General features: G+C 29.0%; 1 protein-coding gene across 3 annotated transcripts in view; it reads right to left on the bottom strand.

Moving 5' to 3' along the window:
• Window positions 1-5,927: 5,927 nt before the first annotated feature.
• LOC129964054 (uncharacterized) overlaps window positions 5,928-26,918 on the bottom strand; it is a 28,313-nt gene continuing 7,322 nt past the window's right edge. Inside the window, exons 1-6 of one of the 3 annotated variants that reach the window (XM_056078724.1) lie at window positions 20,463-20,586; window positions 14,858-15,010; window positions 12,884-13,113; window positions 12,656-12,799; window positions 9,226-10,662; window positions 5,928-6,296 (exon numbers count right to left, since the gene is read on the bottom strand). In XM_056078724.1, coding sequence (XP_055934699.1) covers window positions 6,142-6,296; window positions 9,226-10,662; window positions 12,656-12,799; window positions 12,884-13,113; window positions 14,858-14,958 — 2,067 coding nt within the window. In that variant the 5' untranslated portion in view covers window positions 14,959-15,010; window positions 20,463-20,586 and the 3' untranslated portion in view covers window positions 5,928-6,141. Of the gene's footprint in view, window positions 6,297-9,225; window positions 10,663-12,655; window positions 12,800-12,883; window positions 13,114-14,857; window positions 15,011-15,365; window positions 15,417-20,462; window positions 20,587-26,918 lie in introns of those variants that run through there. The other 2 variants (XM_056078726.1, XM_056078725.1) reach the window with 2 other exon arrangements.

Below are 26,918 nucleotides of genomic sequence, written 5' to 3'. Positions count from 1 at the left end.
GAAATGTAGTTCAAAAAAACATTAAAATAACACATTATCATAGATAAAAATACGAAATTTAATTTAATTTGATTTACTTTTTACCAATTATTTAATTTAATTCAAAAATACAGAACTAAGTAAGTAATTAAGAGAAATTTAAAGAATTAAAATGGATTGCAAAATTCCATTTTTGCTAAAAGAAGACGATTGAAATTAAATAAAAGTTTCAATTCTGAAGAAAAATTTAAAGGAAATTCAAAATTTTTGCCTGAAACATTATAACAGGATAATTTTAATTACATTACGTAGTTACAGTATGCGCACTGGGTTTTACGTCTGATTCATCTGTCAGTATGCCATTTTTAAAATTTACTTTTAGACTTTTGCACTGGGAAAAGTAATTCGATGCATAATTATTAACCTAACACAAAAATTTGTTTATCGCTCTGAAAAATAAATATGCATATCTGTTTTAAATCGAATACCTCAGAAAAATTAATCTACATCTTACCATTCTGTGGGTGTTTTTAACAATTAAAATTTAAAAAAAAAATGATGCACCGACTTGAGTGGTGAGTGAGAACCACCATCCGAGTACAAAGGGTTAATTGTATAATAGCGATATAAATCAGCGATGAACGTCTTAAAGTTTGTGAGCATAAATTCAGAAATAAAACAGAAAAGCATAACTGTTAAATATTTTTAAAAATATTCTTAAAAATTTGTTGAATTTCGCTATAGGAAATTGTATGAAAATGAGATATTATCACTGAATTTCTCACTAATTTAATCAATAATAATCTGCTCTAAAATTATTGGATGAAAATGTAAAACTTAATTAATTTTTTTTCTGAAAATCTAATTAATTTTTTTAAAAGAAAAACCTTGAAAATGAATATCTATAATACAAGAACTACATGCCAAATATGATTGTCAAACAATCAGACCAACAGAGCGTTTTGAATGATTTTCTTTTATCATGAATGTAGCATAATGCAATTTTCATATAGCATGTCAGTTCATAATATTATTAAGTTAAAATATTTTTATTTTATTTTCATCCTCTAAAACACGCAATTCGATGTTAATGAAAGTCGCAATGAGCAATTAGCCAAGTTTCACCTTCTATGAGTGTTTCATGCTATCACGTAAGGGCAGCGGTGGCCTGGTGGTAAGGTCTCGGCTTGTGAGTCGTAGGGTTTCAGGTTCGAGACCCGATTTCACCGAAGAACCGTCGTGTAAGGGGGTCTGTTGCGCGTTAAATCCGTCATGCTGAACGTCCTCCTGCTGCTGTGGTGTGGCATGGAGAGGGGTGTGCCAGCCCAGGTGTCGTCCTCGTCATCTGACCGTGGTTCAAAATTACGAGGTAAGTCCCAAAATAGCCCTAGTGTTGCTTTACAATGGGACATTAATATAACTAAACTAGTGCTATCACGGGAGAAGGTATTGCTCTTAGGGTTATCTCATCTATTATCTGGTTACGGTGTAAAATTCGGAACTATTAAAGGGATGCTCATACCTACAGAAATAGACATTAATTTGACATATTTTATTTTTGAATAATGCTTATTTTTAATGTTAAATAGCTATTGTCCAAGTTTTAAAGTCCAGCAATATTTTCGAAAAAACAAAAGTCATTGTTAATCGAAGTATGATATGATGGAAAGTGATTTGTTTCATTTTCTGTATATTTTAATTAAATCCAAATAAATTGTTTCGTTTTATGCTGAGACATCAAATTGAATATTCATTATTTATTTATTACTTAACTCTTATGTGTTGAATCCAGCCAAAAGAGTACATCAGTTTCGTTTTATTTTAGATATCTAATAAAAATTATTTTATTGAATTGTCATATTCATATTTAATTTGTCGAAAAAAAAACCACTGTTACAAGTTTTAATTCTTATAAAGGAATAAATAAGATTATTTTGCTTAAAAAATTAAATATAAGTGAAATTTTTTATGTACTTTAACATTTATTATAGAAGTGGGAAATTAACATGATTGTCATTTGAATTATTGATAATGAATGAAATGATATCTTCCAGCCTGTCATATGTAGAATCATTCCTATTTTTTTAAAATATTCGAAAATGTTATTCGTCTTTATTGATTAGATGGTTCACAAGGAATATTGGCTGTGTTTAGTTTCAAATAAATCTCTAATGCAGAGTTCGATTAGTTTGATGTTCCAGATTCCCCAATAAAGAGTTTTAAACTTCAAAATTGTGCGCTGGAATAGCCTGGTTGGTAGGGAGTTGGATTCGCATCCCTTGGGTTGTGAGTTCGAACCCTGCCGTCGAAGACTCCCCGTGTATGTGGTGGCTGGTGCACGTATAAATCTGTCTTTGCCACGAAATCTTCCTTGTAGAGACAATACCACTGGAGGTACCGTTTCAGAGATGATCGCTCTCTGATTCAGTTCTAAATTACGATCTGTGGATGAATGAATGAAATGCATGAGTGAAGTCCGTCCCGTAAAAAGGGTTGAGACGCATGAGTAGGCAAGTCGTACTCTAGATGGCGCTACTGAAACAAGACATGTTCTCGCGACTTAAAATTGCTGACAATTCGTCAGCGGGCTTGTCTATGACAAGTGCCATTAGAGACAACAACATCAACAAATATCAAAATGTAATAGATTTTAAAGCTATATTATTTTAACAGTCTTGCACCTTTATTTATTGTGTTTATAAAGATTCCTGATCAATCAAATTCGATGATATTACAGTAACCATTGAAATATGTTTGGGTAATACATGTATTTTAATTCAACACTGTCTTTCGTGGTACAGGAACATCACTATTCGCTTCGGTATGCAAACTCAGCAAAAAATTAATATAATCTTTCTTCCACAGTTTTCAACAGCATAAGAAGAAAAAAATTACGTGTTTAAATATTTGATGAAATAATGAAAGCAATTGGAATTTCAGTGCAATGAGGAAATTATTGTTAAATGAATATTAAATTGAAAAATGTTTTTAAAAATTTAAAAATTGTCAAAATTAGTAGCACTAAATAGATGAATTTTCAAAGTTTTAAATAGCATAAAAATCATATGTGTGTGATAATATGTTACGTATATATATATATATATATATATATATATATATATATATAATTTTTTTTTTGCTGAAAAATACCTTTTTGTAATTTTAATTAATTAAAAAAAATTAAAGATTTTTTTTGGATTTCCACTTTCCAAAGTATGTTTGTGGCAAAATTATTAACTCTATGCCAGATTGCCTGCTCTGTACATGCCAACACACAGACATTCTCTTTTATTATTAACAGAGATTTTTTAACAATAATTCTAATTGTGAATAAAGCAGATCAATTACAAGCAGTTGACTGAAATATTAAAAATTACAAATAAGGTTTTCTATATTTTTAATTATTTGAAATCCAAATTTTTATGTAAATTCTGCATGCTTGATTTTTAATCAAATTTTTTATATATTATTTTTTAAGACAGTTATGTTAAGTTTTCTTATTAAATAAGTGCAGGTCTCAGTTACAGAGATCTTCACCAATGAAAATCGCACTTTTTGTTGAGAATTACTAGTAACACCAGAAACATTAGCTTTATATTTTTGATGAAAAAGAAAGAAAATTACAAAGATAGTTAAACTTTATTTGCAAGAAAATTGAATAAAAATAATAGGGAATATTTTAGTACAATTAAAGTTCATCAGTTTTTTGAACAATATTAAAATTTTCACCGAAAATTAATAAATAATAAAAGTACAGTAAATGCAAAAAAGAAAAATCAAAGTATTTTCATGCAAAAGAAAATTATATATATATATATATGATCATGATATAATCTCAACATTATATTTATTAAGAAAATGCTATTGAACAGAATGCTACATTAAAAAGGCAATTTTTAAAAAAACGCGATTAAGGTAATGGAACAAAAAAAAAAAAAAAATCTATTACTGAAATAAAAAAATAAATACAAATTATTTAAAATTCTGTAAAGGGTTTCCAATTTTTTTTTTATTTTTCAATCGCAAATTAAAAGTAATTAATTTTACAAAAGTTAACTTCTTGGTCGTTCAGTGCGTTAAACGAGCATCATGTTATCACTTTTTAAACTTATAAACTAAAATTAAATCATTCAATGAACTATAATCATATTAAAAAATTACACACACCACATAAGCATTTCAAGTATTCTATGGATTCTTAGTTAAATCAGTTAAACTTACGTTCCGGAAGCAAAACGTGTTATATAATTAAATATCTAAAGAATTAAAGTATTCTCTGAGATTTTCACCATATCTTTACTCTAAATAAATCATACAAGAATGGTGTATTTTTGCTTCTAAAAGAAACACATAAAAATGCTTGGAAAGTTTACATCAAAAAAGCATTAAAATTTGTTAAAAGTTTTTTGACTTAACTATTCATATCAGTTGGTAGAATTTCCTTATAAGTTATTATTTATATGTATAAGAGGGACCCTTGTACTACGAAGTCATTTTCCTGTTAAAGAAATAAAAACTAACAATTTATATTTTATTTATCTATATATATAGTTCAAATCTTATATAAAGAAATCTTCAAATCGTTTCAAAGCTTATAAATAAAAAATACAATTCTTCAATATTATTTTTACATAAAAATAATAATAAACAACAACAGTTTCTTCTAAGTACTTATTAGTACCGCTAGAGACAGTTCATTTGTTTGCCACTAGATGGCAGCCCAAATCAACATTTATGATTCAAAATACAATGTTTGTCCAAGGTATGATAGTCCCCCCTATATATAAAAGAAAAGATAAAAAGTGTAAAAACTAACAAGTGGATAGAGTTGAATTGGGTTAAGGCCCATATTGGGATATATGGTAATGAAAAGGCGGATCAATATGCAAAGTTGGCGGCACAGAAAGAGGGTGTTGATATGGTTGTCCCCAAATCAAATGGTGTCTTAAAATGGGAATTAAGAGAAGAAATAAAGCTGCAATGGTTTGACAGATGGTATATGTCCAAAAACGGAAGAGTAACTTTCGATTTTATTCCTAATCCAGAAATAAAAATAAGAAGATACCATCCACTGATAATTCAAATTATATCAGGACATGGGAGATTTCCTGCATATTTCCAAAGATTTGGAAGAATGCAGGACAATAAATGCATTTGTGGAGGAATCGGTTCTGTTTACCACTATTTAAAGGAATGTATTGAAATCTCGGAGTTAAGAAAAAATCTGAAAATTATAAATAATGACTTAAGTACAGTACTGATGGTACCAGGTAATCTTAAAACTCTGAAGGACATGATGTCAAAAATTGTCAGTTTTTTACCAACTATTTGAGAGTTTGTAGATAAGGAAGAAGGACAATAATTGACCACTTTGTGGCCAATTACCTCAAGGAGAATGTCAGTTTGACAAATCGGTCAATGCAAGGATGGGCAATACTCAAGATAGCAGTCGGCCACAACAAATCCTGTCGATACTGCTACGTTCAGTGGTGGCGGGGTGGTCGGCTGTACGCAAGAAGAAGAAGTCCCCCCTATATCCATTATGAAATGAATAAGAATAGCAGAAAAGACAAATATGACCTGGAAAACTTATAAAGTATTTGAAGAAATTTTAGTTTTTTTTTTTCCGAAATATATATTAATCTAAGCATATTTTGGTAATTATGTTTTCTTATATGATGACTACTTAACATAAAAAAGATAAATTTATGTTTACTGACGTTTTATAAGAATAATGATGTTAATTTTTAAAAATTTTTCACTTGTCTGTAGTTTATACTTTTTTAAAATTAAAACAAATTAAATTAATTTCTTTTTATTTCAGTTAAAATAATTAGGGATAATTAAAGTTTAATAACGTAGGGCATAAAAGTCATAAATTCTTAAAGACATTTTTTTTTAGAATTCAAGAAATTGTTGAATTCTGTAACAGAACGTTCCCCCGAAATTAAAATTTCTTGGGATCTCAATATTATGATAATCTCAAATGCTTACACGAATAATTTCATTCTTTTTTTCTCTTAAAATCCTTGTTATATAAATTTATTCTTTAAATAACATTTCTCTAATTTTTTATGATTATTCAGAATTTTCGAATCTCCCAATCCAATGAACTGGACTTGATTTTATAAACAAGCATCAAAATGGTTGTTTTAAGAATGGTCAAACCGGTTCATCCAACTCTGTTGTAGTTTTTTCTGTACAGTAGAAACGCTCAAATTTTGGTACAAGGAACCAAATAAAACCAGTACAAGCTCCAATTGGTCCACTTAAATAAAACAGGAAATCATATGTTCCCAAAGTGTCCTTGGAAAGTCCTGAAAAGAAAGACAAGATTAAATTATTCATCATTTTATAAATAAATATTCAATAGTAGAACAGAATGTGGTAGAACAGCAGCAGAAAAAAATATCTGAATAAATTCATACTCAAAAATGAAATAAAAGGCAAAGAAATATTCAGGAAATTGGTAGAGTATGAATCTGACGAGTTGCGATTGACTTTTCACCGTAGAGAGGCGAGTGTATTGGCTGTGAAAAAAGAAAATATGAAATGGATAATACAGGGTGTTCATTAATTATTGTCGGGATTTCCGTACTTCATAACTTTCGAATAAAAAATATTACGCAAAAACCGATTACGTATTCGTAAATTACAACTCAAAGAATTTTACGTGGCAACAATGCGATCTTAGCGCATTTGCAGTTTGGGTAATTATGACGTCATAAATAAAAGCGATCGTGCAAGAAAACGCAATGTGTGTATTGTGGTTTTTCGAAACTAAATCAGTCATAACTACTCTATGTCGCTTCAGGACCACGTACAAGAAAGATCCTCCTTCGGATAATTCTATCAGACGCTGGTTAACACAATTTCAGGAAACTGGTAGCGTTCTACACCGAAAGGGAGCGGGAAGACCGAGCACCAGATATAACACCGCTGGACTTCTTTCTATGGGGGTTTGTCAAGAACATTGTGTACAAGACCCCTGTGCCCTCCCTTGATGAGAAGAAGCGCAGAATTGTTACTGCGATTCAAAATGTTACCCCACAAATGCTGGAGAACACGTGGAGGGAAATCGAATTTCGTCTCGATGTGTTACGAGCCACGAAGGGCAGCCATGTGCAAATTCATTAATCTTTTTAATATCATTAATAAAATTCTTTGAGTTGTAATTTACGAATACGTAATCGGTTTTTGCGTAATATTTTTTTATTTGAAAGTTGTGAGGTACAGAAACCCCGACAATAATTAATGAACACCCAGTATATAGTAAACAAAAAATAGGATTGTAAAAAAATATGGTTGTGTTGAACAAGGCACATATATTTTCCTTGTTCTTACTATTGATATATGTATATTTATTCGTTTGTTATGAAAGAAAGAAAGGCAGCCAGATCTGCCAAATTTTGATTCATTCTGTCTTCTAGCTCATCAGTTGACTCTAAGTGCGTCAAAATAGAGTCATCTGATATTAGAAATGTAATTATGTAATTCAGTATCTGTAAATGTAAATGTAATTCAGTAGTAGTAAATGGTCTGTAAATGTAACTCTAATTCAGTTGTAGTGTTTAGTGTTGAATACGTAGCAGAATTTTTACAATATATCAGACAGCACGTCAGAGCAAAGCTGTAAAATATTCAAGTGAAATTGGGTAAATTGTAAATGGTTTTATATCCATTTTAAATATAGTTTAATTAATTTCATATTTATCGAACTTTGCAAAAACTAATCATTTACTCTTTTAAATATCTATAAAGGAATCATCATCAATTTTATTCGAACGAGAAAAGTTTTCTGTAGATTGCATGCGTACGCGAGATTGAATTTCCGTGTACACATATTAGTCACTAAATTCTCCACTGTATGATCGTCATCTGACCGTGGTTCAAAATTACGAGGTCCGTCCCAAAATAGCCCAAGTGTTGCTTCAAACGGGACGTTAATATAACCAAACCAAACCAAACTCCACTTTATGAAGAAATTTCCATTTGAATTAGTACAATTTTCTTTCCTAGTAATTTTTTACCAAATGGAAAAGCATTTTTAATGTATTAATTTTCAAGTGATAGTTTCTTCAAAAGTCAAAACAGATAAGATGACAGGAAATTTTAATGAGAATAACTTTTAATTCTATTAATAAGATTTATAAATCTTTCAAAACTGGTTTAAAAAAAAAGTTGCTAAAAATATTTAAAAATAAAAATGTATATAAAAAAATGAAAGAAAATAAGTTGTCTAGCAACGGAGTATCAATAAATTTCTTTATTTCAGATACGTTTGTATCGATTCAACTATTCATTAAACTTTGAAAAATTAATAAAAAATGAGAAGAAAAAAAAAATACCCGAAGAATAATTTGCTCCAAAATCAAAAAAGAGAAACGAAACAGAAATTTTGGTTTATAGCTAATTAATGAATTTTCATTTAATTTTATATAAAATACGTCTATAAAATTAATTATATCTTATCTATAAAATTATCTATATCTTATCTATAAAATTATCTATATCTTATCTATAAAATTATCTATATCTTATCTATAAAATTATCTATATCTTATTTTACATCTACAGAAAATAACTGTTTATTGTTTTAATAAGATTGCTAAATTTAGCTGAATTTGGTCTTCTTTTTTTTTTTTTTTTGAGTAAAGAACATACTATATTACAGCCAGAATAACGATATTTTATTTTAAATTTTAATACGGATACTGTAGTTGACTTAAAATATTTTTAAAGAAAATTTTAATGTCTGATCACTAATGAGCCTATTTGTTCCATTCACATTTTAAGAATTACTTTGAAACTCATTGATGAGAAAATACAGGCGCACTCCTTTTATATTTAATCTTATAGATAGAATCTTATTGCTTCCAAAAAAAACCATTGTTTTTGAAGTCTCCTATAAGTATATTTTCGCCAGTTTTGATTTATTGGTAAGCATTACACTTTTTTTTTACAAAAAAAAAAATATAAAGTAGGTATTGGTAATATATAAATAAAATTTCATTATAACTAAAAATAATTAGGTTTTATACAGAAAAACAAAGCATTCTTGGTATGGAATTATTATATCCCAGCAACTTAAAAAAAAAGGGAGAAAAAAAACAAACATTGAGGGAAAAAAATTGTCCTATTTGGAATCTATTTTCATAAAAAATGAGGTGAAAAAAAATTTTGAAAAATTCCATCAAAGAGTTAAGTAAAATGTTTTTGAATAGCAGATGAAATGAAAATACTTACCAACATAATATGGTAATATACATGCGAAAATTCCAGAAAAAAAACTTAAGCATCCCATTGCAAAGGGCTGTTCTTCTTTATCCATGTAATTTGAAATTAGGACTGGATGTCGAACGAAATTGGAACCCTGAAGTAAACCAAAAATGCTAAGTGCTACAAGCATCATGTTTCTGTTATATATGAGTGGTAAAGTAACAGTGCTGGCACACTGCAGCAACATTATAATTGCCATGAAATTTGGTAGACTTAGAAAACCTTTGTCCGTCACCCAACCTGTAAACATTCGTCCAATAAAATCACCGACAGACAATGATATGATTCCGTACTGGCCATCTAATTCTGGTAAGCCCTTTTCCATCATGAAATCTACGATGATAACCAAAACCGGAACAAATATAATGAAGTGAATTAATCTACAAATGGAAATGAGTAAAAATAAAGGATTTCTGTATAAAATGATCACTGGTTTCAAATGATTCCAAACGCATTGAATTAAAAAAATGCGCAGTAGACTGAGATGATGACATTTTGAATTAAAAATGTTTGGTTCTTCATTTTGGATTTGTATATCTTGCACAGTGCTTTTAGATAATAATAGACCATTTTCCTGTTTTTCCAATCGAGTAGCTATACTGCATAGATTTCTAATTTCTTTAGATATTTTTAAAATATCATGTTTGTTTTCATTAGGACATAAAGCCATTATTTCTGAAAGAGTCATAAGACTGATTTTTTCCAATTTCATTGTTATAGAATTTCTTGTGCTTTTGTTGGAGCTATCTACAATATCTATTAAAGATATTTCTTGTCCAGTCACTGCTGGATTGGTTTCGCTTGAGACAAAGATTGATTGATTCATAAAATTCTTTTCTGTGAGGTTTTTTAAGAATCTATCTATATATTGAAACAAATCTTCCATGCTATTTCGTATGGAGGTTTCTAAACGATATTTGTCCTTTTCGAACGTTTTCTGCGTTCCTCTTCTTAGCAACTTGATAATAAGCTCTTTATGTTTCCTAAGAAATGTAATATTTGGCATATTTATGACAAAGGTTTTTATTATACCTAGTCCGGCTGAATGACTTTGCTGGCTAAAATCCTTAACTTGAAGCATCTGAAGGGAATTTTCCAAAGAAACCATTGCTCGTACTGTGTCCAACTGGTCATAATTTTCTGAGGGTTGATTCTGTGCATTGAGCCAAGGGGGCTCCTTTAAGGACCAGGCAAAAAATACAGTTGTAGAGATCATTATTCCCATACATAAGAAAACATATTTTAAAGGAAAAAGCTGAAGCAGGAGTTCTACAATTGACGGTAAAGTAATAGATCCAAGACAACCACCTGCTAAACTAAATCCCATAGCTGTTGCTTTATTTCTCTCAAAATACTGACCAACTGTAAGCTGAAGCAAACTGGTACACAAAGCAATACCAACACCTAAAAAAGTATAAAAGCAGTTTAAAATTCTGTAATGAATAAGTTAAAAGAAACATGAAAAACTGCTTTATATATAATTCAAAAATATGGAAGGAACTTCAAAATTTAAATAGTCATTATATTTATGCCAATTTATAACGAAATCATTCAATTAAATTATATTGGGAAGGGAAGTTCTAAATTTACATAGCCATTATATTCATGCCAATTTTTAATGTGAAATTTAATGTGCATAATATTTACAAAGCATTACTATTGTAAAATTAGAAAGACAGGGAAGGCATATTATATTATTATATTTGAAAGAAATAATAAGGCATTCATGAGAATGAGAAAAAGTTTAAGTTTAGTCATAAAAAAATAAGCATTCTATAAAATGCCTGAACGTTAAGTAATAAATCATAATATGATGAAGATTTATGTCGAATTTGGAAATTTTAGGAATTTTGAATTGGGTATCTTATTTATATTCTTTTTTAATATACTTGAAAAAGTAACAGGAATTAAGAAATATTAATATGCAGTGATATCAGAAGCTTTCAATCTTCTTAATAAGAAGTAATAAACAATATTATTATTAAATAAAATTAATGAATTGAGTCCTTCGATTATAGGAAAACATAGTTTGTAAACATTATTATCATTTTAATAGCTTAATACTGCGATCAGTTAAGTGAAGGATCATTGCTACCGAGGAATAACCCTCAAAAATTGTTAAAAACTTTGATTTACCAAAGTTGAAAAAAGAAAAAAGAAAATTTAAAGATGAGAAATAGATAACATTTTTATCAATTTATAGCCACGTTTATTTCTTTTCTTTTTCCAAAGAATTCATTAAATTTCATTGTATTATTAATCTGTCTTTTATAATTGATTAGCCTCCTTCGATGACCTGTTTTTCTCCTACATGTTAAAAATATTAATTTATTGATGTTAGCCAAGTTTGATTTTTAAATTGCCCGAAACCTTAACACACACACACACAAAAAGTAAATGCTTTTTTAAACCATACTTGTGCAATAAAAATAGAAATTATTGACTGGTTTGCTATGCACCAAAAAATCGTAAATATTAATTGGAGAACAAAATTGGCGAAATTAATCAGCCCAAATCTTAACACAAAAAAAGAAATGACTGGTTTGCTATGCACCAAAAAATCGTAAATATCAGTTGAAGAATAAAATTGGCGAAATTAATCTGATTGCTGAAGCAGAAGCCTCTATCAAGATTTTATTTTGCAGTTTGGGGAAAATGGAGCGAGCAGGCGACTGTTGATGATGTATCTAAAAATAATTAGCTTTCATATGAAATAACAATTACCAAAATTGGTACAGTCGCTGTATTGCTGTATTGGTACAGTCGCTGTATTGCAGTATCCTGTTGGATTGCTTTGTTCCTCATAATTCTTTCTAAAAATGGACAACGGGATTAGGGCAGATGTCAACTAATGACGTATACAAGGAATACAAACTTTCATGCCAAATAAAAATTAATAAAATCATTATAGTATCTGTAGACGACGTTTTTCAATATGGAAAATATATTGTGAAGTATTATTTTATATATTTCTCGAAAACAGAATGATGGGAAACATGGCGACCGTTTATGATGTATCTAGTGGTAAAAAGCTTTCATATGAAATAAAAAGTTTGCGAAACAAGACCTGTGGTTGGAACTGAAGGATTGTTTCTTTAGTTTTTCGAATTGTTTTTAATATAAAGACACTCATTTGTATATTCTGTCAAGAATCATTAAGAAAATTATCACACATTTTTTAACTGAGATTTAATAGGATTATAATTGCCCTTTGAATGTTCTTTATATAATTTCTTGAATGAATTCTGAACAAAAATTTTTTTTTCCTATTTTGCAAATAATAATAATTTTATACGGAGCATTAGGAAGAAACGCTCATATAATAGTGGGCAAAATAATCAATACTTTTATGTTAGATCATAAAAAACTTTATTTATGTAATAATCGTATTACTTACCAGAAAAATAACCCCAATAAACGATGACCCAAAAATAATTATGAGTACTACAGCATAAAGCTGTACTGAATGCTAAAATGACTACTCCAAGGAGCGTGATCTTTCTGACTCCAAACTTGTGACCCAATACACCGACAATCGGTCCTGAAAATCAATGATAAAAAATTAATAGTATATCATTGTCTTTTCTTGCTAGGTTATATTCCAAACATTTTAACATCTGCTCACCTAATAAATTCCTCAGTGCCAACTGTACTGAAAATGGTACAGAAGCCATCTCCCTATCGATGCCAAATTCCGTCAATAAATGCGGTAACAAAATTCCGGAAACTCTTCCGATGCCAGCTGTAATAAAGCTGATGAAAAATGCGGAGAAAGCTACCCAGTATGCACGGATACTATCCGGTCCGTCCAAATGTAATCCACATATCTTCGTATTAATATCGTATCCTTCACATCTATTGGGAAAAAATTTACAAAGCTTAAATCAGAAAGCTTCAATTGAAATATTTTTTGAACGCTTCTACAATAAAAAACAATAGAATATTTAATGATGCGTCAGGCATCAATTTACTTAGAAATATTCATTTAATTTCTTTCTTAATAATCGTAATTGATTATAATTTATTTATGCTAAGAATCATTCAATTATCAAATAATATTTAAAGTATTCTTTTAAATTATTTACAAGACTTGTAGAAATTTTTCCATCTCGTAGATTAAAAAAATGTAACTAGATGCAATATTTCTATGTGTAATAACATAGTAGCTTGATATTGTTGTGGCTGTTTAGATTTGACAAACAAATTTGGCGCTAAATGAGCAGCCACTGATCAATATATTCACTTATATATATAATGGCCAAAGTCCGAAATCAGCCAATTCGCGTGTTGGCCAACGTTGCTGTAAACTTACCGGCCAATGTTCGATCTTTTCTTGATTTCGGGCTTTGGCCGGCCAATTCGCGAAGTAGCTTGGGACGATCGGCCAAAGTAGGAAGAAAGAAATAAAGAGCAGACTGTTTTACACACTATTATGATGAATGAAATGAAAAATGAAATATTTAAAAATGAGTACTTTTGTGTACTGTTTTTTTTAAGTGCAATTATTTCAGAAACGAGTTCAAATATAAGTGACACCTCTGAGCTAAAAATAAGCTTTTAATATATAAAAACATGATCTCGTGTTATTCTGTTCTCATAGTAAAGCCATAATAGAAATTATTCAGTGAACGTATATGCTGTAACAACGTGATAGCGTGAAGAAGATTAGATTGTGCCCTTCAAAATGACGAATTATATCTTGAGCAAATGAGTTGCGTATCGTGTATGAATAGAAAGGCAGATTGAGTACTCAATTTGTCAACTACCTTTAGGGATGTTCCTTAGTCTTTTTCTACCCCACAGACCTAATGTTAAAGATCCCAGATCACATTGTCTTCCGAAATATCACTTCAAAAAATATGAAATTTTTTGCAAAGGCAAATATAAGGGCCAATTAAAACAAATATGAAGGAAAAATAGTTTCCTTGTTAATATTATTTAAAGACATTTCTTTGTTGGCGCCAGCTGTCGAATTTCACCTACAACATGTCTTTATTTATTATTTTATACATAAATGTTATTTTAGTTATTTTAATTTACTCTTAATATTGTTTTTTTTCCCCTTGTAAAAAAAATCGTATTTTATGAATTGATATTTCGGAAGAGAATGTAATCTGGAAAATTTAGCATTTGGTTTATGAGGCATAAAAAGACTGACGATCATGCTTAAAACCTTTCTTGGAATACACCGCTATTGCGCGAGTTAACCTACTTGCCAGCGCATTGGGCTGCAGATCGAACGGTTTGTGTTCGAATCCCTCTTGATCCAACCGTGTTAGTCGAGATTTTGTTTTGCAAATTTTAGGTTTGCATAATTTCTGCATATTTGGAAAAACACATACTCATAATCAAATCCCTGTACGTATTCAAAAAGTGAGTACATGCATTTCTCAAACTTCAGTCTATTGTACTCGGAGCTATTATAACAACCTGAGGTACTGGAGAATGAGTACATTTTACTTATTTTTAAGTATTCTGTTTAATATGCCGCCTACCGGTGAATCTACCATTATCACATCGGGCTTTGGTCAAGGATTCCCAGCCACTTCGCAAAAAGGCCAGCCATAACAGTATATTTTGAAGAGAAAAAAAATCTTACTCAGTTTGATGTACACGAGTTCTAAGAAGAGGTTCACTCTCAGTGAAACGGTTAGGATATGCCACCATCTCTGGGGAATATCTTCTGTTAGCTGACGTCATTGTTTGGCAGAGGAACACATTCGAGTCTGTTTAATTGATGAACAGTTAAAATCTGTAAAATATAAGAAAAAAATGTACAGTATGAGCTATTTATTCGGAGAAAACAGGTGTTTTAGTGATTTTCTTTTATATCGTAACTGAGGGAGTAATTCACCTCTTTTTGTATTGTCTAAATTTTAAAATCCCCAAACATTAGATATCTAAATTTTTTTCTAACATCTTTTAATCAAACATTTCTTATAAAACATGCAAATTATATAAGGAAAATAAGCTTTTTAAATTTACGAAAGAGTTTTGAATTGAAATATGTATATCATACATGAGCTTTCTAATTTGAATTTTTATTGATAAATTTATAGTTAGAATCTGATTATTTTAACCGTAAAATTCTATTTAAAAGTAATTACTTTCATTTTATTCGACTGCAATTCAACATAAGATGCATTTACTTCGATAAGGTGTAACACATACTAGATTGTCAAATTCTTGTTGTGTCTAATTTGACCTTTCGTCAGACTACATGTCGTCAAACACGAAACTGACCTTTCAACAGACACACTTTCAAAATAAGAATCTAGGTGATAAAATCTTAAATGGAGAAATCTAAAACATGTCTTCTTTTATTTGTTTCAATAGCCTGACAAGGAGTGTTTTGGGATAGAAATGCTGCTGACTGAAAGTGAGTTAATTTTAATTTTCTTCCTTGCTTAGGACTTTTTGCTTCTTTTGATAATTATAATCATGATTAGCTTAAATTCTTGCAAATATAAAATTTATATTATATTATATTATGCCTTATTGCATTGAAATCTTATTTAAGTGTAGCTATAAAAAAAGTGTCAAAATGTGTAACAATTTATTTTTCAGATAAAAATAAGAGATTAACAACAAAAAAAATCTAACAGAGAATAAATACAATTATACACAATTCAATTATATTTCTAACTTCAATATAATTTTAATTAAAAAATCTTACCACCATTTCTGCAAACAATGCCAATTTTTCCAATATCGACAGAATGAACATCATGTTATAAGATATAGTTCATTTTTCAGACAAAATTATTAGATAAAATTAGTTTGATTTTTATAAAGCTAAGTATTTTTTTTTAAAAAAATCGACTCTAAAGCAGTAATACAATGGAAAATTTAAAATAGTAACTATTAATAAACATGTCTCTAGAGAAAAAGAGGATTGGGACCATTTTAGAAAAAGAAAAATGATTTATATTAAATGCAAAACATATCTCTTATATCAAAGACTCATAATTTGTCACCAAGAAATACTAAAATGATTATAATTTGGATGGAATTTGATAATTTTCATTAAATGAATACTCATTTTATTTAATATACATGGTGTTCGTTTTTAATGTTCTCAACTGCTAAGTTCTAAACCATTAGATACAGACCTTCAGTTCCAGATGAAAAATGGTTTATATCAGGAAAAATATTATATTTTATGTTGTTTGCGTCAATAAATGTAATTCTGAAAAAAGTTTCGAATTCTTTTTTATATGATCCTCCCGTTCTATCAATCGTATTTAGAAATAGAAATAAATCGCCTAAAGCATGTCATAAGAAAGTTCAATTGTTTTATCACTAAAATTGACAATGTTATGGCTATATAACTTAAATGTAGGCTCGCATGCAAATGTAATATAAGGGCAAAGTAAGATAGCATTATATATATTAATTTGCAAATAAACAGTTAAAATCCCGAATTTAGCTAAAAATTTATTTAAAATAAAGATTTTCATTCTTTCAAAATGTGAGTAATTTTAGTCACAGAAGAGTTTTTTTTTTTTTTTTTTGCTTAAAATGCTATAATCTCAAGAATATTTTACTAAATAATTATTGATCGGAGCGGGGAACTGTATAATAAGTTAGAATTCGTAATTTTTGAAAAATATATTTATTGATTCAAACAGCATTGAATATAATTCTTCTTGTCATTTAGAACTCTTTCCACCTGGAACCATATTTCTATGTTTAGCTATTCAGAAATTAGCTGCTGGGCCACGATAAGAGTGGACATCCCGTGTATTAACTTGATTTAAATCACTACACAAATTCAGAAAAAATTCACAATCTAGAAGTCATATTATCTTCTATTATTTCATAGAAACATATAATATATTGCAGTAAAAAATTAAATCTGAAATGCAGATTATTTGTTTTTCATTTTACTCGCTTGTTAATTGATTGATTTCAAAGAATAATTTTATATATATATATATATATATATATATATATATATATATATATTTACATTTCGTACATATTTTTGCTATGCATAGAAAATTATAAATATATTTAATTTTCAAACTATAATTTTAAATTAGTATTTGATAAATTTTCAGTATAGAAAAAAAAAAAAAAAAAACTAGAAAGAAAGTGTTTGAAACTAAAATACATCAGCAAATATGATTGAATAAGTGAATTGAGGTAATTCTGCATAAATCTCATAATAAAAACTTCCTTTAAATATTCTTATATAAAATATATAAAAAGTTAAACAAAATTTAGAAATTTTAGGAACTAAGAATGCCATTTAGGATTGGGATTTATGAATACTACTTCAAAATATATTTTATAAAAAGATCGAAGTGGATGTAAAAACAATTTTAATTCGTGAAAAGCTGTAAAAAAATTCTAATTTGGAGACGAAATATTAGAATGCCATAAAAAATAAACTTCCTTACAAGATGCCATAGATATTATTTGAGATAATTAGACATTGATAAAATTTTCTGTTATTTGTTATTTCATTAGGTGACTTATGGCAACGGAATTCTGATTTCGCCACTTTGACTTTTGAACTATTCTAATCGGAAATTCTTAAATATATGGCTAATTATAGTAAAGCTAAGAATAGTAATTTCGAAATAGTTCATTTGTTGATAAGAAAGTAACAAATGTTTTGTTTAAGCATAAGCTTTTTAAAAGAAAGATATTTTTTTTTTGTTACTTAGCTAAAGTTTGCTCTGTTGCTAAGAACAAACTCTGTAAAAAAAATTAATTATGGAAGAAACAAAATCTATTTATTTTAAGCCAAAAGTAAAGGAAATTAAAAAAATATATAGAAATATTGTGAAATTACGGACTTTTAGCGTGCAATTTTCTACAAAAATCGAATTGATAAGTTCTGCTGCTTACTTTAGTAGTATAGCCAGCCGTATAGTACTTTTATACTTTTTAAAATTTTTACGAAATATTCACTTGAAATTTTAATGCATTAGATTATTCAGACGAGATAATAATGTACCATATGAATATTATATTTATTTCATAAATGGTTAAAAAATGTTCATAGATTTTTTGAAATAAATATTTTAGTTTATGGCTTAAGTTCTTAGCTTCTTTTATATAATAGAATGGATTTCTAGTTCATTTTAGAAACCTTTCTAACAGTATTTTAAGATGTTTTTAGAGTTTCCAATGCAAAATTTCCTTTTTTTTCATATTTTTATGTATTTGAGTTTTATTTTTTAATGTATAATGAATATGTCAAAGAATCTGACGTGCTTTAAGTTACAATTTAGTATATTATGGTGTAAAATATTTTAACTTCAAATATTTTAATTAGATCTAAAAACAAAATTCTGCATTTTTATAAAAAGTCAGGTTATGAAGACATGACATTAGATTGTATGGGAGAGAATACCTTATACAGTTTGCTTCACAAAAATAAAAGTACATTTCTTTATGTCGTACAACTTGGTTATTTTTAGGTAAACAGTACTGAAGTAAAAGTGTTTTGTTGGATTTACTTTCTGATAGGATAGACGTATGGTGTAAAATATTTTAACTTCAAATATTTTAATTAGATCTAAAAACAAAATGAAGACATGACATTAGATTGTGAAGGAGAGAATACCTTATACACTTTGCTTCACAAAAATAAAAGTACATTTCTTTATGTCGTACAACTTGGTTATTTTTAGGTAAACAGTACTGAAGTAAAAGTGTTTTGTTGGATTTACTTTCTGATAGGATAGAACTAATCATGCCATGGTTAATCAAAAAATCATGCTGCATGGTTACAATAGTTAATTTTCGCATTGACTACTGACGCGATTTCTAGTGTTGTTAGAAGTTGAGATTTGTATAACAATAATTGTGTTAAATTTGTTTATAATTAATTATTTAAAATATAAAATTCCTTTTAATAGAGCATTTTAACAAAATGAAAACTTTCTTTTCTTAGGATCGAGTCTATATAACACAGAATTCAGCTATATCTTTTGAAAGATCTGACAGTAAATGATTTCATGAAATTTAATTATATTTTTATAATTGAGATATTAAATTAATACGAATAAATTTCAAATTCATTTTTATGTTGCTAACAATCAAAATATTCTACAAATTAAAATAGGAGAAAGTTTTTACGAATCTTAATTATGTTTAAGGATATAAATGGATGAATTTCTTTTTCTGGATATCCAAATTCTATTAAGATTAATATTTTCATTTATTTATGTTTGTAACAATGCAGAAGGGGAAATAATTTACCAAAAAGTTAAAAATAATTTTAAAAAATATAGATCTAAATCTCCTTTGCATTTTATTGTAAAATAATATTAAACATATCAGTTCGATTTTTATTACTACAGTTTTATTTGATTAAAAATAATAGAAATAGTTAGAATGTAAGTGAATGATATAGTATTTGTATTGAATACATTATTGTATGCTTATTTTTTGTCAAATATATAGTCATTCTATTTCCGACATTCGATTAAAAATGCTTTTCAGAAGCAAAGATACAAACTTGTAATATAATGAATGTAAGCATTTCCTTCGATGGAAGATTAAAAATTTAAACTCATGTTAGCTTTAAGTACTATAATCCAAATACGTTACTCTTATCATTCAATTTTAGTTGTACTTTTTTTTTATTTAAACAATTTGTATTATATTCTCATAAATTTATTATTGAAGAATGAATTTATAGTATAGTTTAACTCAATAAAATATTTAATTACTAAAAAAAACTTTATAAACAAATATAGATAAATACATTTAATAAATATTTATAATAAAAATTGTATTACAAGAATATTTATATTATAAATACAAATATTTGCATTGAAATTATTTATATTAAATTAGAACATATCTCAGTATTTTAGAATATCACGTGCATTTTTCTTTATTTCTTTTAATTCTTCACATCATTTTTCAAAACGCTTCTGATATTTTTCTGTTTAAAACAATTAATAATGTTAAATACTGTTTGTCTATAAATATCAAATTTATTTATTATATCTATTTTTCCAAATTTCCAAACAAATGTACTCCGTCACAACCGCTCTTAATTTATAGATTTTTGATATTTTAAACTCCATCATTAATGCTTTATTATAAAAAAAATATTCTTATTCTTATAAATTCGAATATACAAATTGACCAAAGCTCTGATGCAGCATAAAAATACGGACAACATTCAGTACAAATACATTCCACAATTTATTGAAATTTGGAATTTCACAACTGACCTGACTTCAGCTCAAATGTTCAAAGACGCCTTCTTTTTAGTAAAAAGCAATCTTAATAAACAAAATACCACTTCAAAAGACTGGGAAGTGTTGTTTGAAGATCTCAGATGAATAAGAAACTGGAATCAAATGAGTGTCTTGACGATATTTATTGATACGAACGTACAGGTCAGTCTAGTAAGGGTCCAAAAATCAGCAGTTGCTACGATTAGCCACAGTGATCTCTAGACTGTGTCCAGGCTTTTCTAACTGTTGACAATTTTTGTAATCATGTGTACCCACTTTCGAGTTATCTGTAAACATCATTCTATTTCAGGCATGTTGTCTTTCGTTAAATATTTTACCTTCACAAAATAATATTTTGAAATTTAACAATAAATTAAACCATGGTAGCTAAGCAGATAATATCACTATGCATGAAATTAGAGAATCTTTTTGGACTAAATTTTTTCTGGTGAAAAAATTGTTTCATAATTTTAATTGAAAATAAATTGTCTCTTCAGTATACATGTACTTAAAAATATTAAGTATTAGTAGGTAATGTTGTAATTCAATTATAATTGCCAATCAAAGGATCTTTTCCGTTCATTATACAAAAAGTTGAATAAAATCATTCAAACATCGACTTAAACAAGTCATTCCTTTAAAAAATTTCGTTGTAAACAAAATTCTCCTCATAGAAATTTATAAACTAAATTAGGGAAAAGGGAAGAAAAACAATCTAAATAACAAAGAGTAAAATTTATTGAACCAGCGAGAATGGTCTTCCCAAAACTTTCTGGCATACTCTTTAATAGAAGGAAAGCCTAGCAGGGTATTGGTGTACAAAAGTTACAAAATATGAATCTTTGCTGTGAATTAAGCATTTTTACTGAGTGAATTGAAAATATAGTGTGGATATTATGTGTATGAATATATACTGTGGAACTGAATATATAGTTTTACTGGATATATAGTGTGGTCCTAGGCAAGTTTTCTGATGATTAAACCCTGACAAGCAGTTAATAGTACCCAAAAATAGAATTTGTGCTTTAGATGCGTTTTTCCCAATTCGAATTAAACCAAAATGTGTCATAGATCTACAATTGTAGTCACAAAATCACAACCAAATTTGATATATTTGTGTCATTGAATTTTTGAATTATTGCGTTTATATATTTCTGAAAGTATAGACCAACAGACGATCAACCCCCCTTTGTTTGATTTGACTCAAAATTTGCTACATGTCTACAGTATACACGTTAAATCTATGTACAGAATTTTATCAAGCTGGCTCTATTCGTTTTATAGTTATCGTATTAACTTTGATGGAAATCCGCAAATTCGGTGTGAACCAAATTTCATACGCCTAGCTCAAACCGTTTTTGAGTTAGCTTTCTCACAAATAGACGAACATTTTCCAAAAACGTGTTTTTCGAACTCAATGGGGTCTGAAACGTGGAAATTCGTCAAAATCTCGAGTTGGAATTTTTTGACGATTACAATATTTTCTCTATATTACGTATACGAGAAAATAAAAATGACTGCTTGATTTTGATTGAAATTATAATTCTGCTTTGTACATATTTATTAGGCAGAAGACCTTTTTTAGAAAAACTTTCAATCTTTCCTAAAGGTTGGAACAAATTATATGCAACATTTTCTTGAAACTTCAATTCTTCTCGTATTGTTTCAAATGCTGTTTACATTTTATTCTTTATAAACCTCTTCATTACACATTATGTCTCATTACATTTTATTATATGTCGTACTCGAATGACATTCAGTAATTATAATTCCTTTCTCAACGTGAAAATATGGGGTCAGTTTTAACCTTCTTCAATAGTTTTCATATTAAGTCAGAAGCTGTCATTTTTAATGGCGGCCGGTTTAGAATGAGCTGCTGAAATTTTCATAAGGAAAATGGTTCAAAATGTTGCAAGGTAAGAAAAATCCTTCAGAATGTTTTCAAAATAACGAGAAACTTGGTCCTAAAAAAAATTTTTTTTTGTGATATAGAGAGCAAGATCAAATATCTTTCAAAATCAAAATTTTATATAAAAAAAATTGTTAAATACGAAACTTCGTAAAATGTTCCCCAGAAAGAAATCTAAAAATGTTTCGGTAACGAAAATTCTACTGTATTTAATGCCTTCAAGGATAAAAAAAATTTTATCAAGAAAACAAATGGTAAAATAAAATAAATAAAAATCCTTAAAAAAAATGGTTCCGCCAAAAGTATTTTCGCAATATTATAAAGAAATTAACGAATGAACTCCTTCAGACATAAAAATTACTAAGAGAAAAGTTCTGATTAAATGTTTGTATTCGGAATTATAATCTGAACCATCATGGCCTAATGGAAAGATCTTGGGTTCAAGCTGGGTTATCATAAGTTCAGGACTCGATTCCAACAAAATACATATATATGGGTCTAATGCACGTTAAATTTTCAGATGTGGTCAAACGCTTTCATATTGATATGGCATGGAAATTTGGAAAGGTAGGTGCCATCATAGGCATAGTCCTTATCTTACTAAAATACAAGCTCTGGTCCTCCAAAATCACCATGTAGCTTTAAAACGATGCCTTTATATAATACATCAGTCTAAAACTCGACATCATGACTGCCATGCATTTAATTAGTGTAAAAAAACGCCATTAAAAAATCATTTTTATTGAAAAATCCTGAGACATTTTAAAATCTCGCATCTACACATGCATTTTGTGAATTTTTCTTCGAAACGCCTAATTATATCATAATAAAATAAGAATTTTTTAAACAGCTCAAGAATTCAGCTTATCAACCATTATACTTGTTACTTCTATAAAATATGTTTTATTTACCTCATGGACCTCAACTAAGATCATACTAGCAGATCTATATTAGTTTCATTATCAAGTAATTATATTTTTTAATTATGTTCATTTATTCACTTTAAATATATCTAACTAAATAGTAAAATGAAGATTAATAAATAAGTTTATTAATATTTGCTGCTGTTGCTGCCTAAAATTTCATTTTATAGAAACTTTTAGGAAAAAAGAGTCTTAGTAAGATCAAATATCAAAGGTTCGCCAGTTTTCCTTAACTTTATGATCCCTTTTTATTGAAAATTTATTTGCCATAAATTGTAGAAATTATGTCACAGATTGTAGCAATTGCTTTAAAAATGAGAACTCAATGAAGTGATGTATCAATGTACCATGCTTAAAATTTATAAAGTGGTATCCGTAACTAAACATAACATAACCATTTCTAGTCAATGATTGGTTCAGTTGGACCAGAGGACTAGTCGATTCCATGGAAAAAACAACCCCACCATTATGGAGCCACCAACAGCTTACACAGTGCCTTGTAGACAACTTGGCCATCCATAGCTTCCTTGGCTCTGTGCCACACTCGAATCCCACCATCAACTTTTACCAACTCCAATCGTGACTTATCTAGCTAAGTCACGGTTTTCCAATCGTTTAGGGGCCAACCGATGTGGTCACGAGCCCAGGAGAGACGCTGCAATGAATACCATGCTGTTAATAAAGGCACCCGAGTATTTCTGCTGCTACCATAGCCCATTAAAGCCAAATTTCGCCGCACTGTCTTAGCGAACAAATCCATTGCACGTCCCTTATTGTTTCCTACGGCTATTTCATGCAGTGTTGTTTGTCTGTTACCACTGACAATTCTAAGCACATGCCGATTGTTTCGGTCATAAAGTACAGGTGGTCGGCCACTGCGTTGTCCATGGTGAAAAGTTATGCTTGATATTAGGTATTCTTAGCACACTCTTGACCTTGTAGATCTCGGAAGGATGAATTAATTCTCTAACGATTTCCGAAAAGGAATATCTCGTGCGTCTAGTTCCAACTATTATTCCACGCTCAAAGTGTATTAATTTCCGTATTGTGGCCCTAATCACGTCAGGAACCTTTCCATATGAATCACTCGAATACAAATGAAGCCCAGCTAATGCACTACCTATTTATATATTTTGTATGTGATACTACTGCTATTTGTATATTTGCATATTGCTATCCCATGACTTTTGTTACCTCAGTGTATATTGAAACAAATATAACGTTTAGCTGGTTGCATTAAGCTTTAATGTTTCAAAGTTTAGTATAGCTAAATAACCCCCTTTTAACTAATATATAAAATGATGACTAAAATACGTCGTAAATTGCACATAATCAAACATATCGGGGTTATTCACTTACGAATTTCAATCCTCGAAAATTAAACTGCATGCTCTAATGCAGTAAGTATAAGTAAATTTTAGGAATCTGAGGAATTTTACTGAATTATCGTTTAGGTTACTCAAGAAAAGAATAAGAAAAAACTTAAACGATTAGATTCCTCATTTGACACAAGATTCATCCAAAATTTACCCTGTAACGTTTCCACTTTTTCATCACATGATAATTGGCTAGATGTAACGTCACCCGTTTTCCCATACATAGTTAAGCGCCTACGGACCGCCAAATGTGGATCATTTTTACTAGTGGAGTCTTTCTTTGTGACTGATAATTTTTTGTATTCAGGTGGAAACCCACAGATGGGTGTCTCGTCGTTTCAAATAAATCCATCATGTCTTCAAGGGAGAGGAACGTCAAAACATCCAGATTCTGAACTTTTTTTTCCTTTATGAAGGGACACCTCCAATCTTCAAGAAACGATCAATCACCAACAACCGTTGTCATTAAGTGTTGAAGTCAGGTGGACTTTAGCCGACGTTAGCTGTGAATTGAAGGGTCAACTACAAAGATGGATTCTGAACAGAGATTCCCACTATCGACTGAAGATCATTGAAGAAGCATTGCTGAGCAGCTATTGGTTGATAGGGAACTCAAGTTCATCAATAAGAAAATCAAAAGCGGAGATCTGATGGAAATAAACTGCGACATTTTTGTTTACAAAAAAAAAAAAAAAAAGATAAAAGAGAGGAGAGCAGTGAGAGGTGTCGAAGGAGAAGTCGGAGGGACGTCGGTGTTCGAAGTTGTTCCTGATTTTGTGAAAATCTAAGTGTGATTCGCGTTTCTGTGCTAGGATCCACCCGATAAAGATCGGTGGATTTCTGGAGCAGTCCCGTAGTAGCAGTTTTTTTTTTATGTCTATTCTCCGATTTGATCGAGGAACTATTTCATGATTAAACTTTCAACTGCTGCGTGAATTTTGTAAATAATATTTACCTAGATGAGAACAAGTTGTTTTTGTGTACATATTTAAGGCTGAAAATAAAAAAATTGTTTTGTTAGGCTACTCTCTTATTTGATCGGTCAGGATTAAGATATTATAGCCCTAATAAAGCTTCAAAATAAATTATTTAAAATTTCCAGCTTGATTATTAGTTTTTAAATAGTAATTTTTTTTAATTTAATAAATTCTCAAAGCTGCAGATTTCCGTTACATCAATATTTTATATTAATTTAATTTTTATTTAGTTAGTCTATTAAAGTATTGCATAATGTATGCGTTTAGTTAAACGCATAGATTAAGTAATACAGTACTAGTATATAGAATTTTCCATGTTATCTGAAAGGAATTTAAAAGAAGCTGATTTCTTACAATATATAGAGATAGAACAATCAACAACAAAATTGACTGCAAGCATTATTTAAAAAGTGATCGTATGACTGGAAAACCCCTCTTCTGCATGTATTTATCAAAATACTTCTGTCGTAGCAATGATATTCTGTGTGTATATATATCAAAATGGGATTTCCTTTTGTTGTGTAAGATTTTTATCGGAAGTCAAATACAATCTGACCTCTCAACAAACTTTCAAAACAAGAATTTTCTGATAAAAACCAGGGAAATAAGAATCCGAGGCACGTTTTGTTGCATTTGACCCTACTGATAGTTTAAAGGAAATGATTGACTCAAAATAAGGTACATACATTTAATTAGTTCCTATTTCTTTTCATTTTTGAGAAAACGATTTTTTTTAAATTTATTTATGTAGTCTCAAATCTTTAAGCTAATTTAGTTCTTTTTTACAATTATTATCAAAAATTTTATTTGTAATATTATATTTAGAAAAAAGTATTGCATTTAGACTTACAGCAATGATGCACGCATGAAACGAAAAAAATTATAAGTCAATTTCTCTCTAAAGATGCTTAACATGAGAGCTTTCTGCTGCGCAGTATATATTTAATTATTATTTAGATATTTTAACCTGAGATTTCACATGTTGTCTATAAATTGTGTGACTGCAAGATGAAAACACCATTCAAAACGCTGTCGACACTGGAGCATACCGGTGAACCTAGAATGACCAAATTTGGCACTTAACTACTTCTGAAGTAATAAGTGCTCGTGAAAAAAGATTTTCAAAATATCAGAATTTTAAAAAATTAAACTTATAATTATTTTTCTCTCCGATTTTGGAGCATATTATTGAACAGAAACTATTTTTACAAATCTTTAAATATATATATATATATATATATACACTCAAGAGCCAAAACATTATG

Source organism: Argiope bruennichi, chromosome 3, assembly GCF_947563725.1.
Source record: "Argiope bruennichi chromosome 3, qqArgBrue1.1, whole genome shotgun sequence".
In the NCBI taxonomy this organism is placed as follows: Eukaryota; Metazoa; Arthropoda; class Arachnida; order Araneae; family Araneidae; genus Argiope; species Argiope bruennichi.
This window is presented reverse-complemented; position numbering and strand designations above follow the sequence as displayed.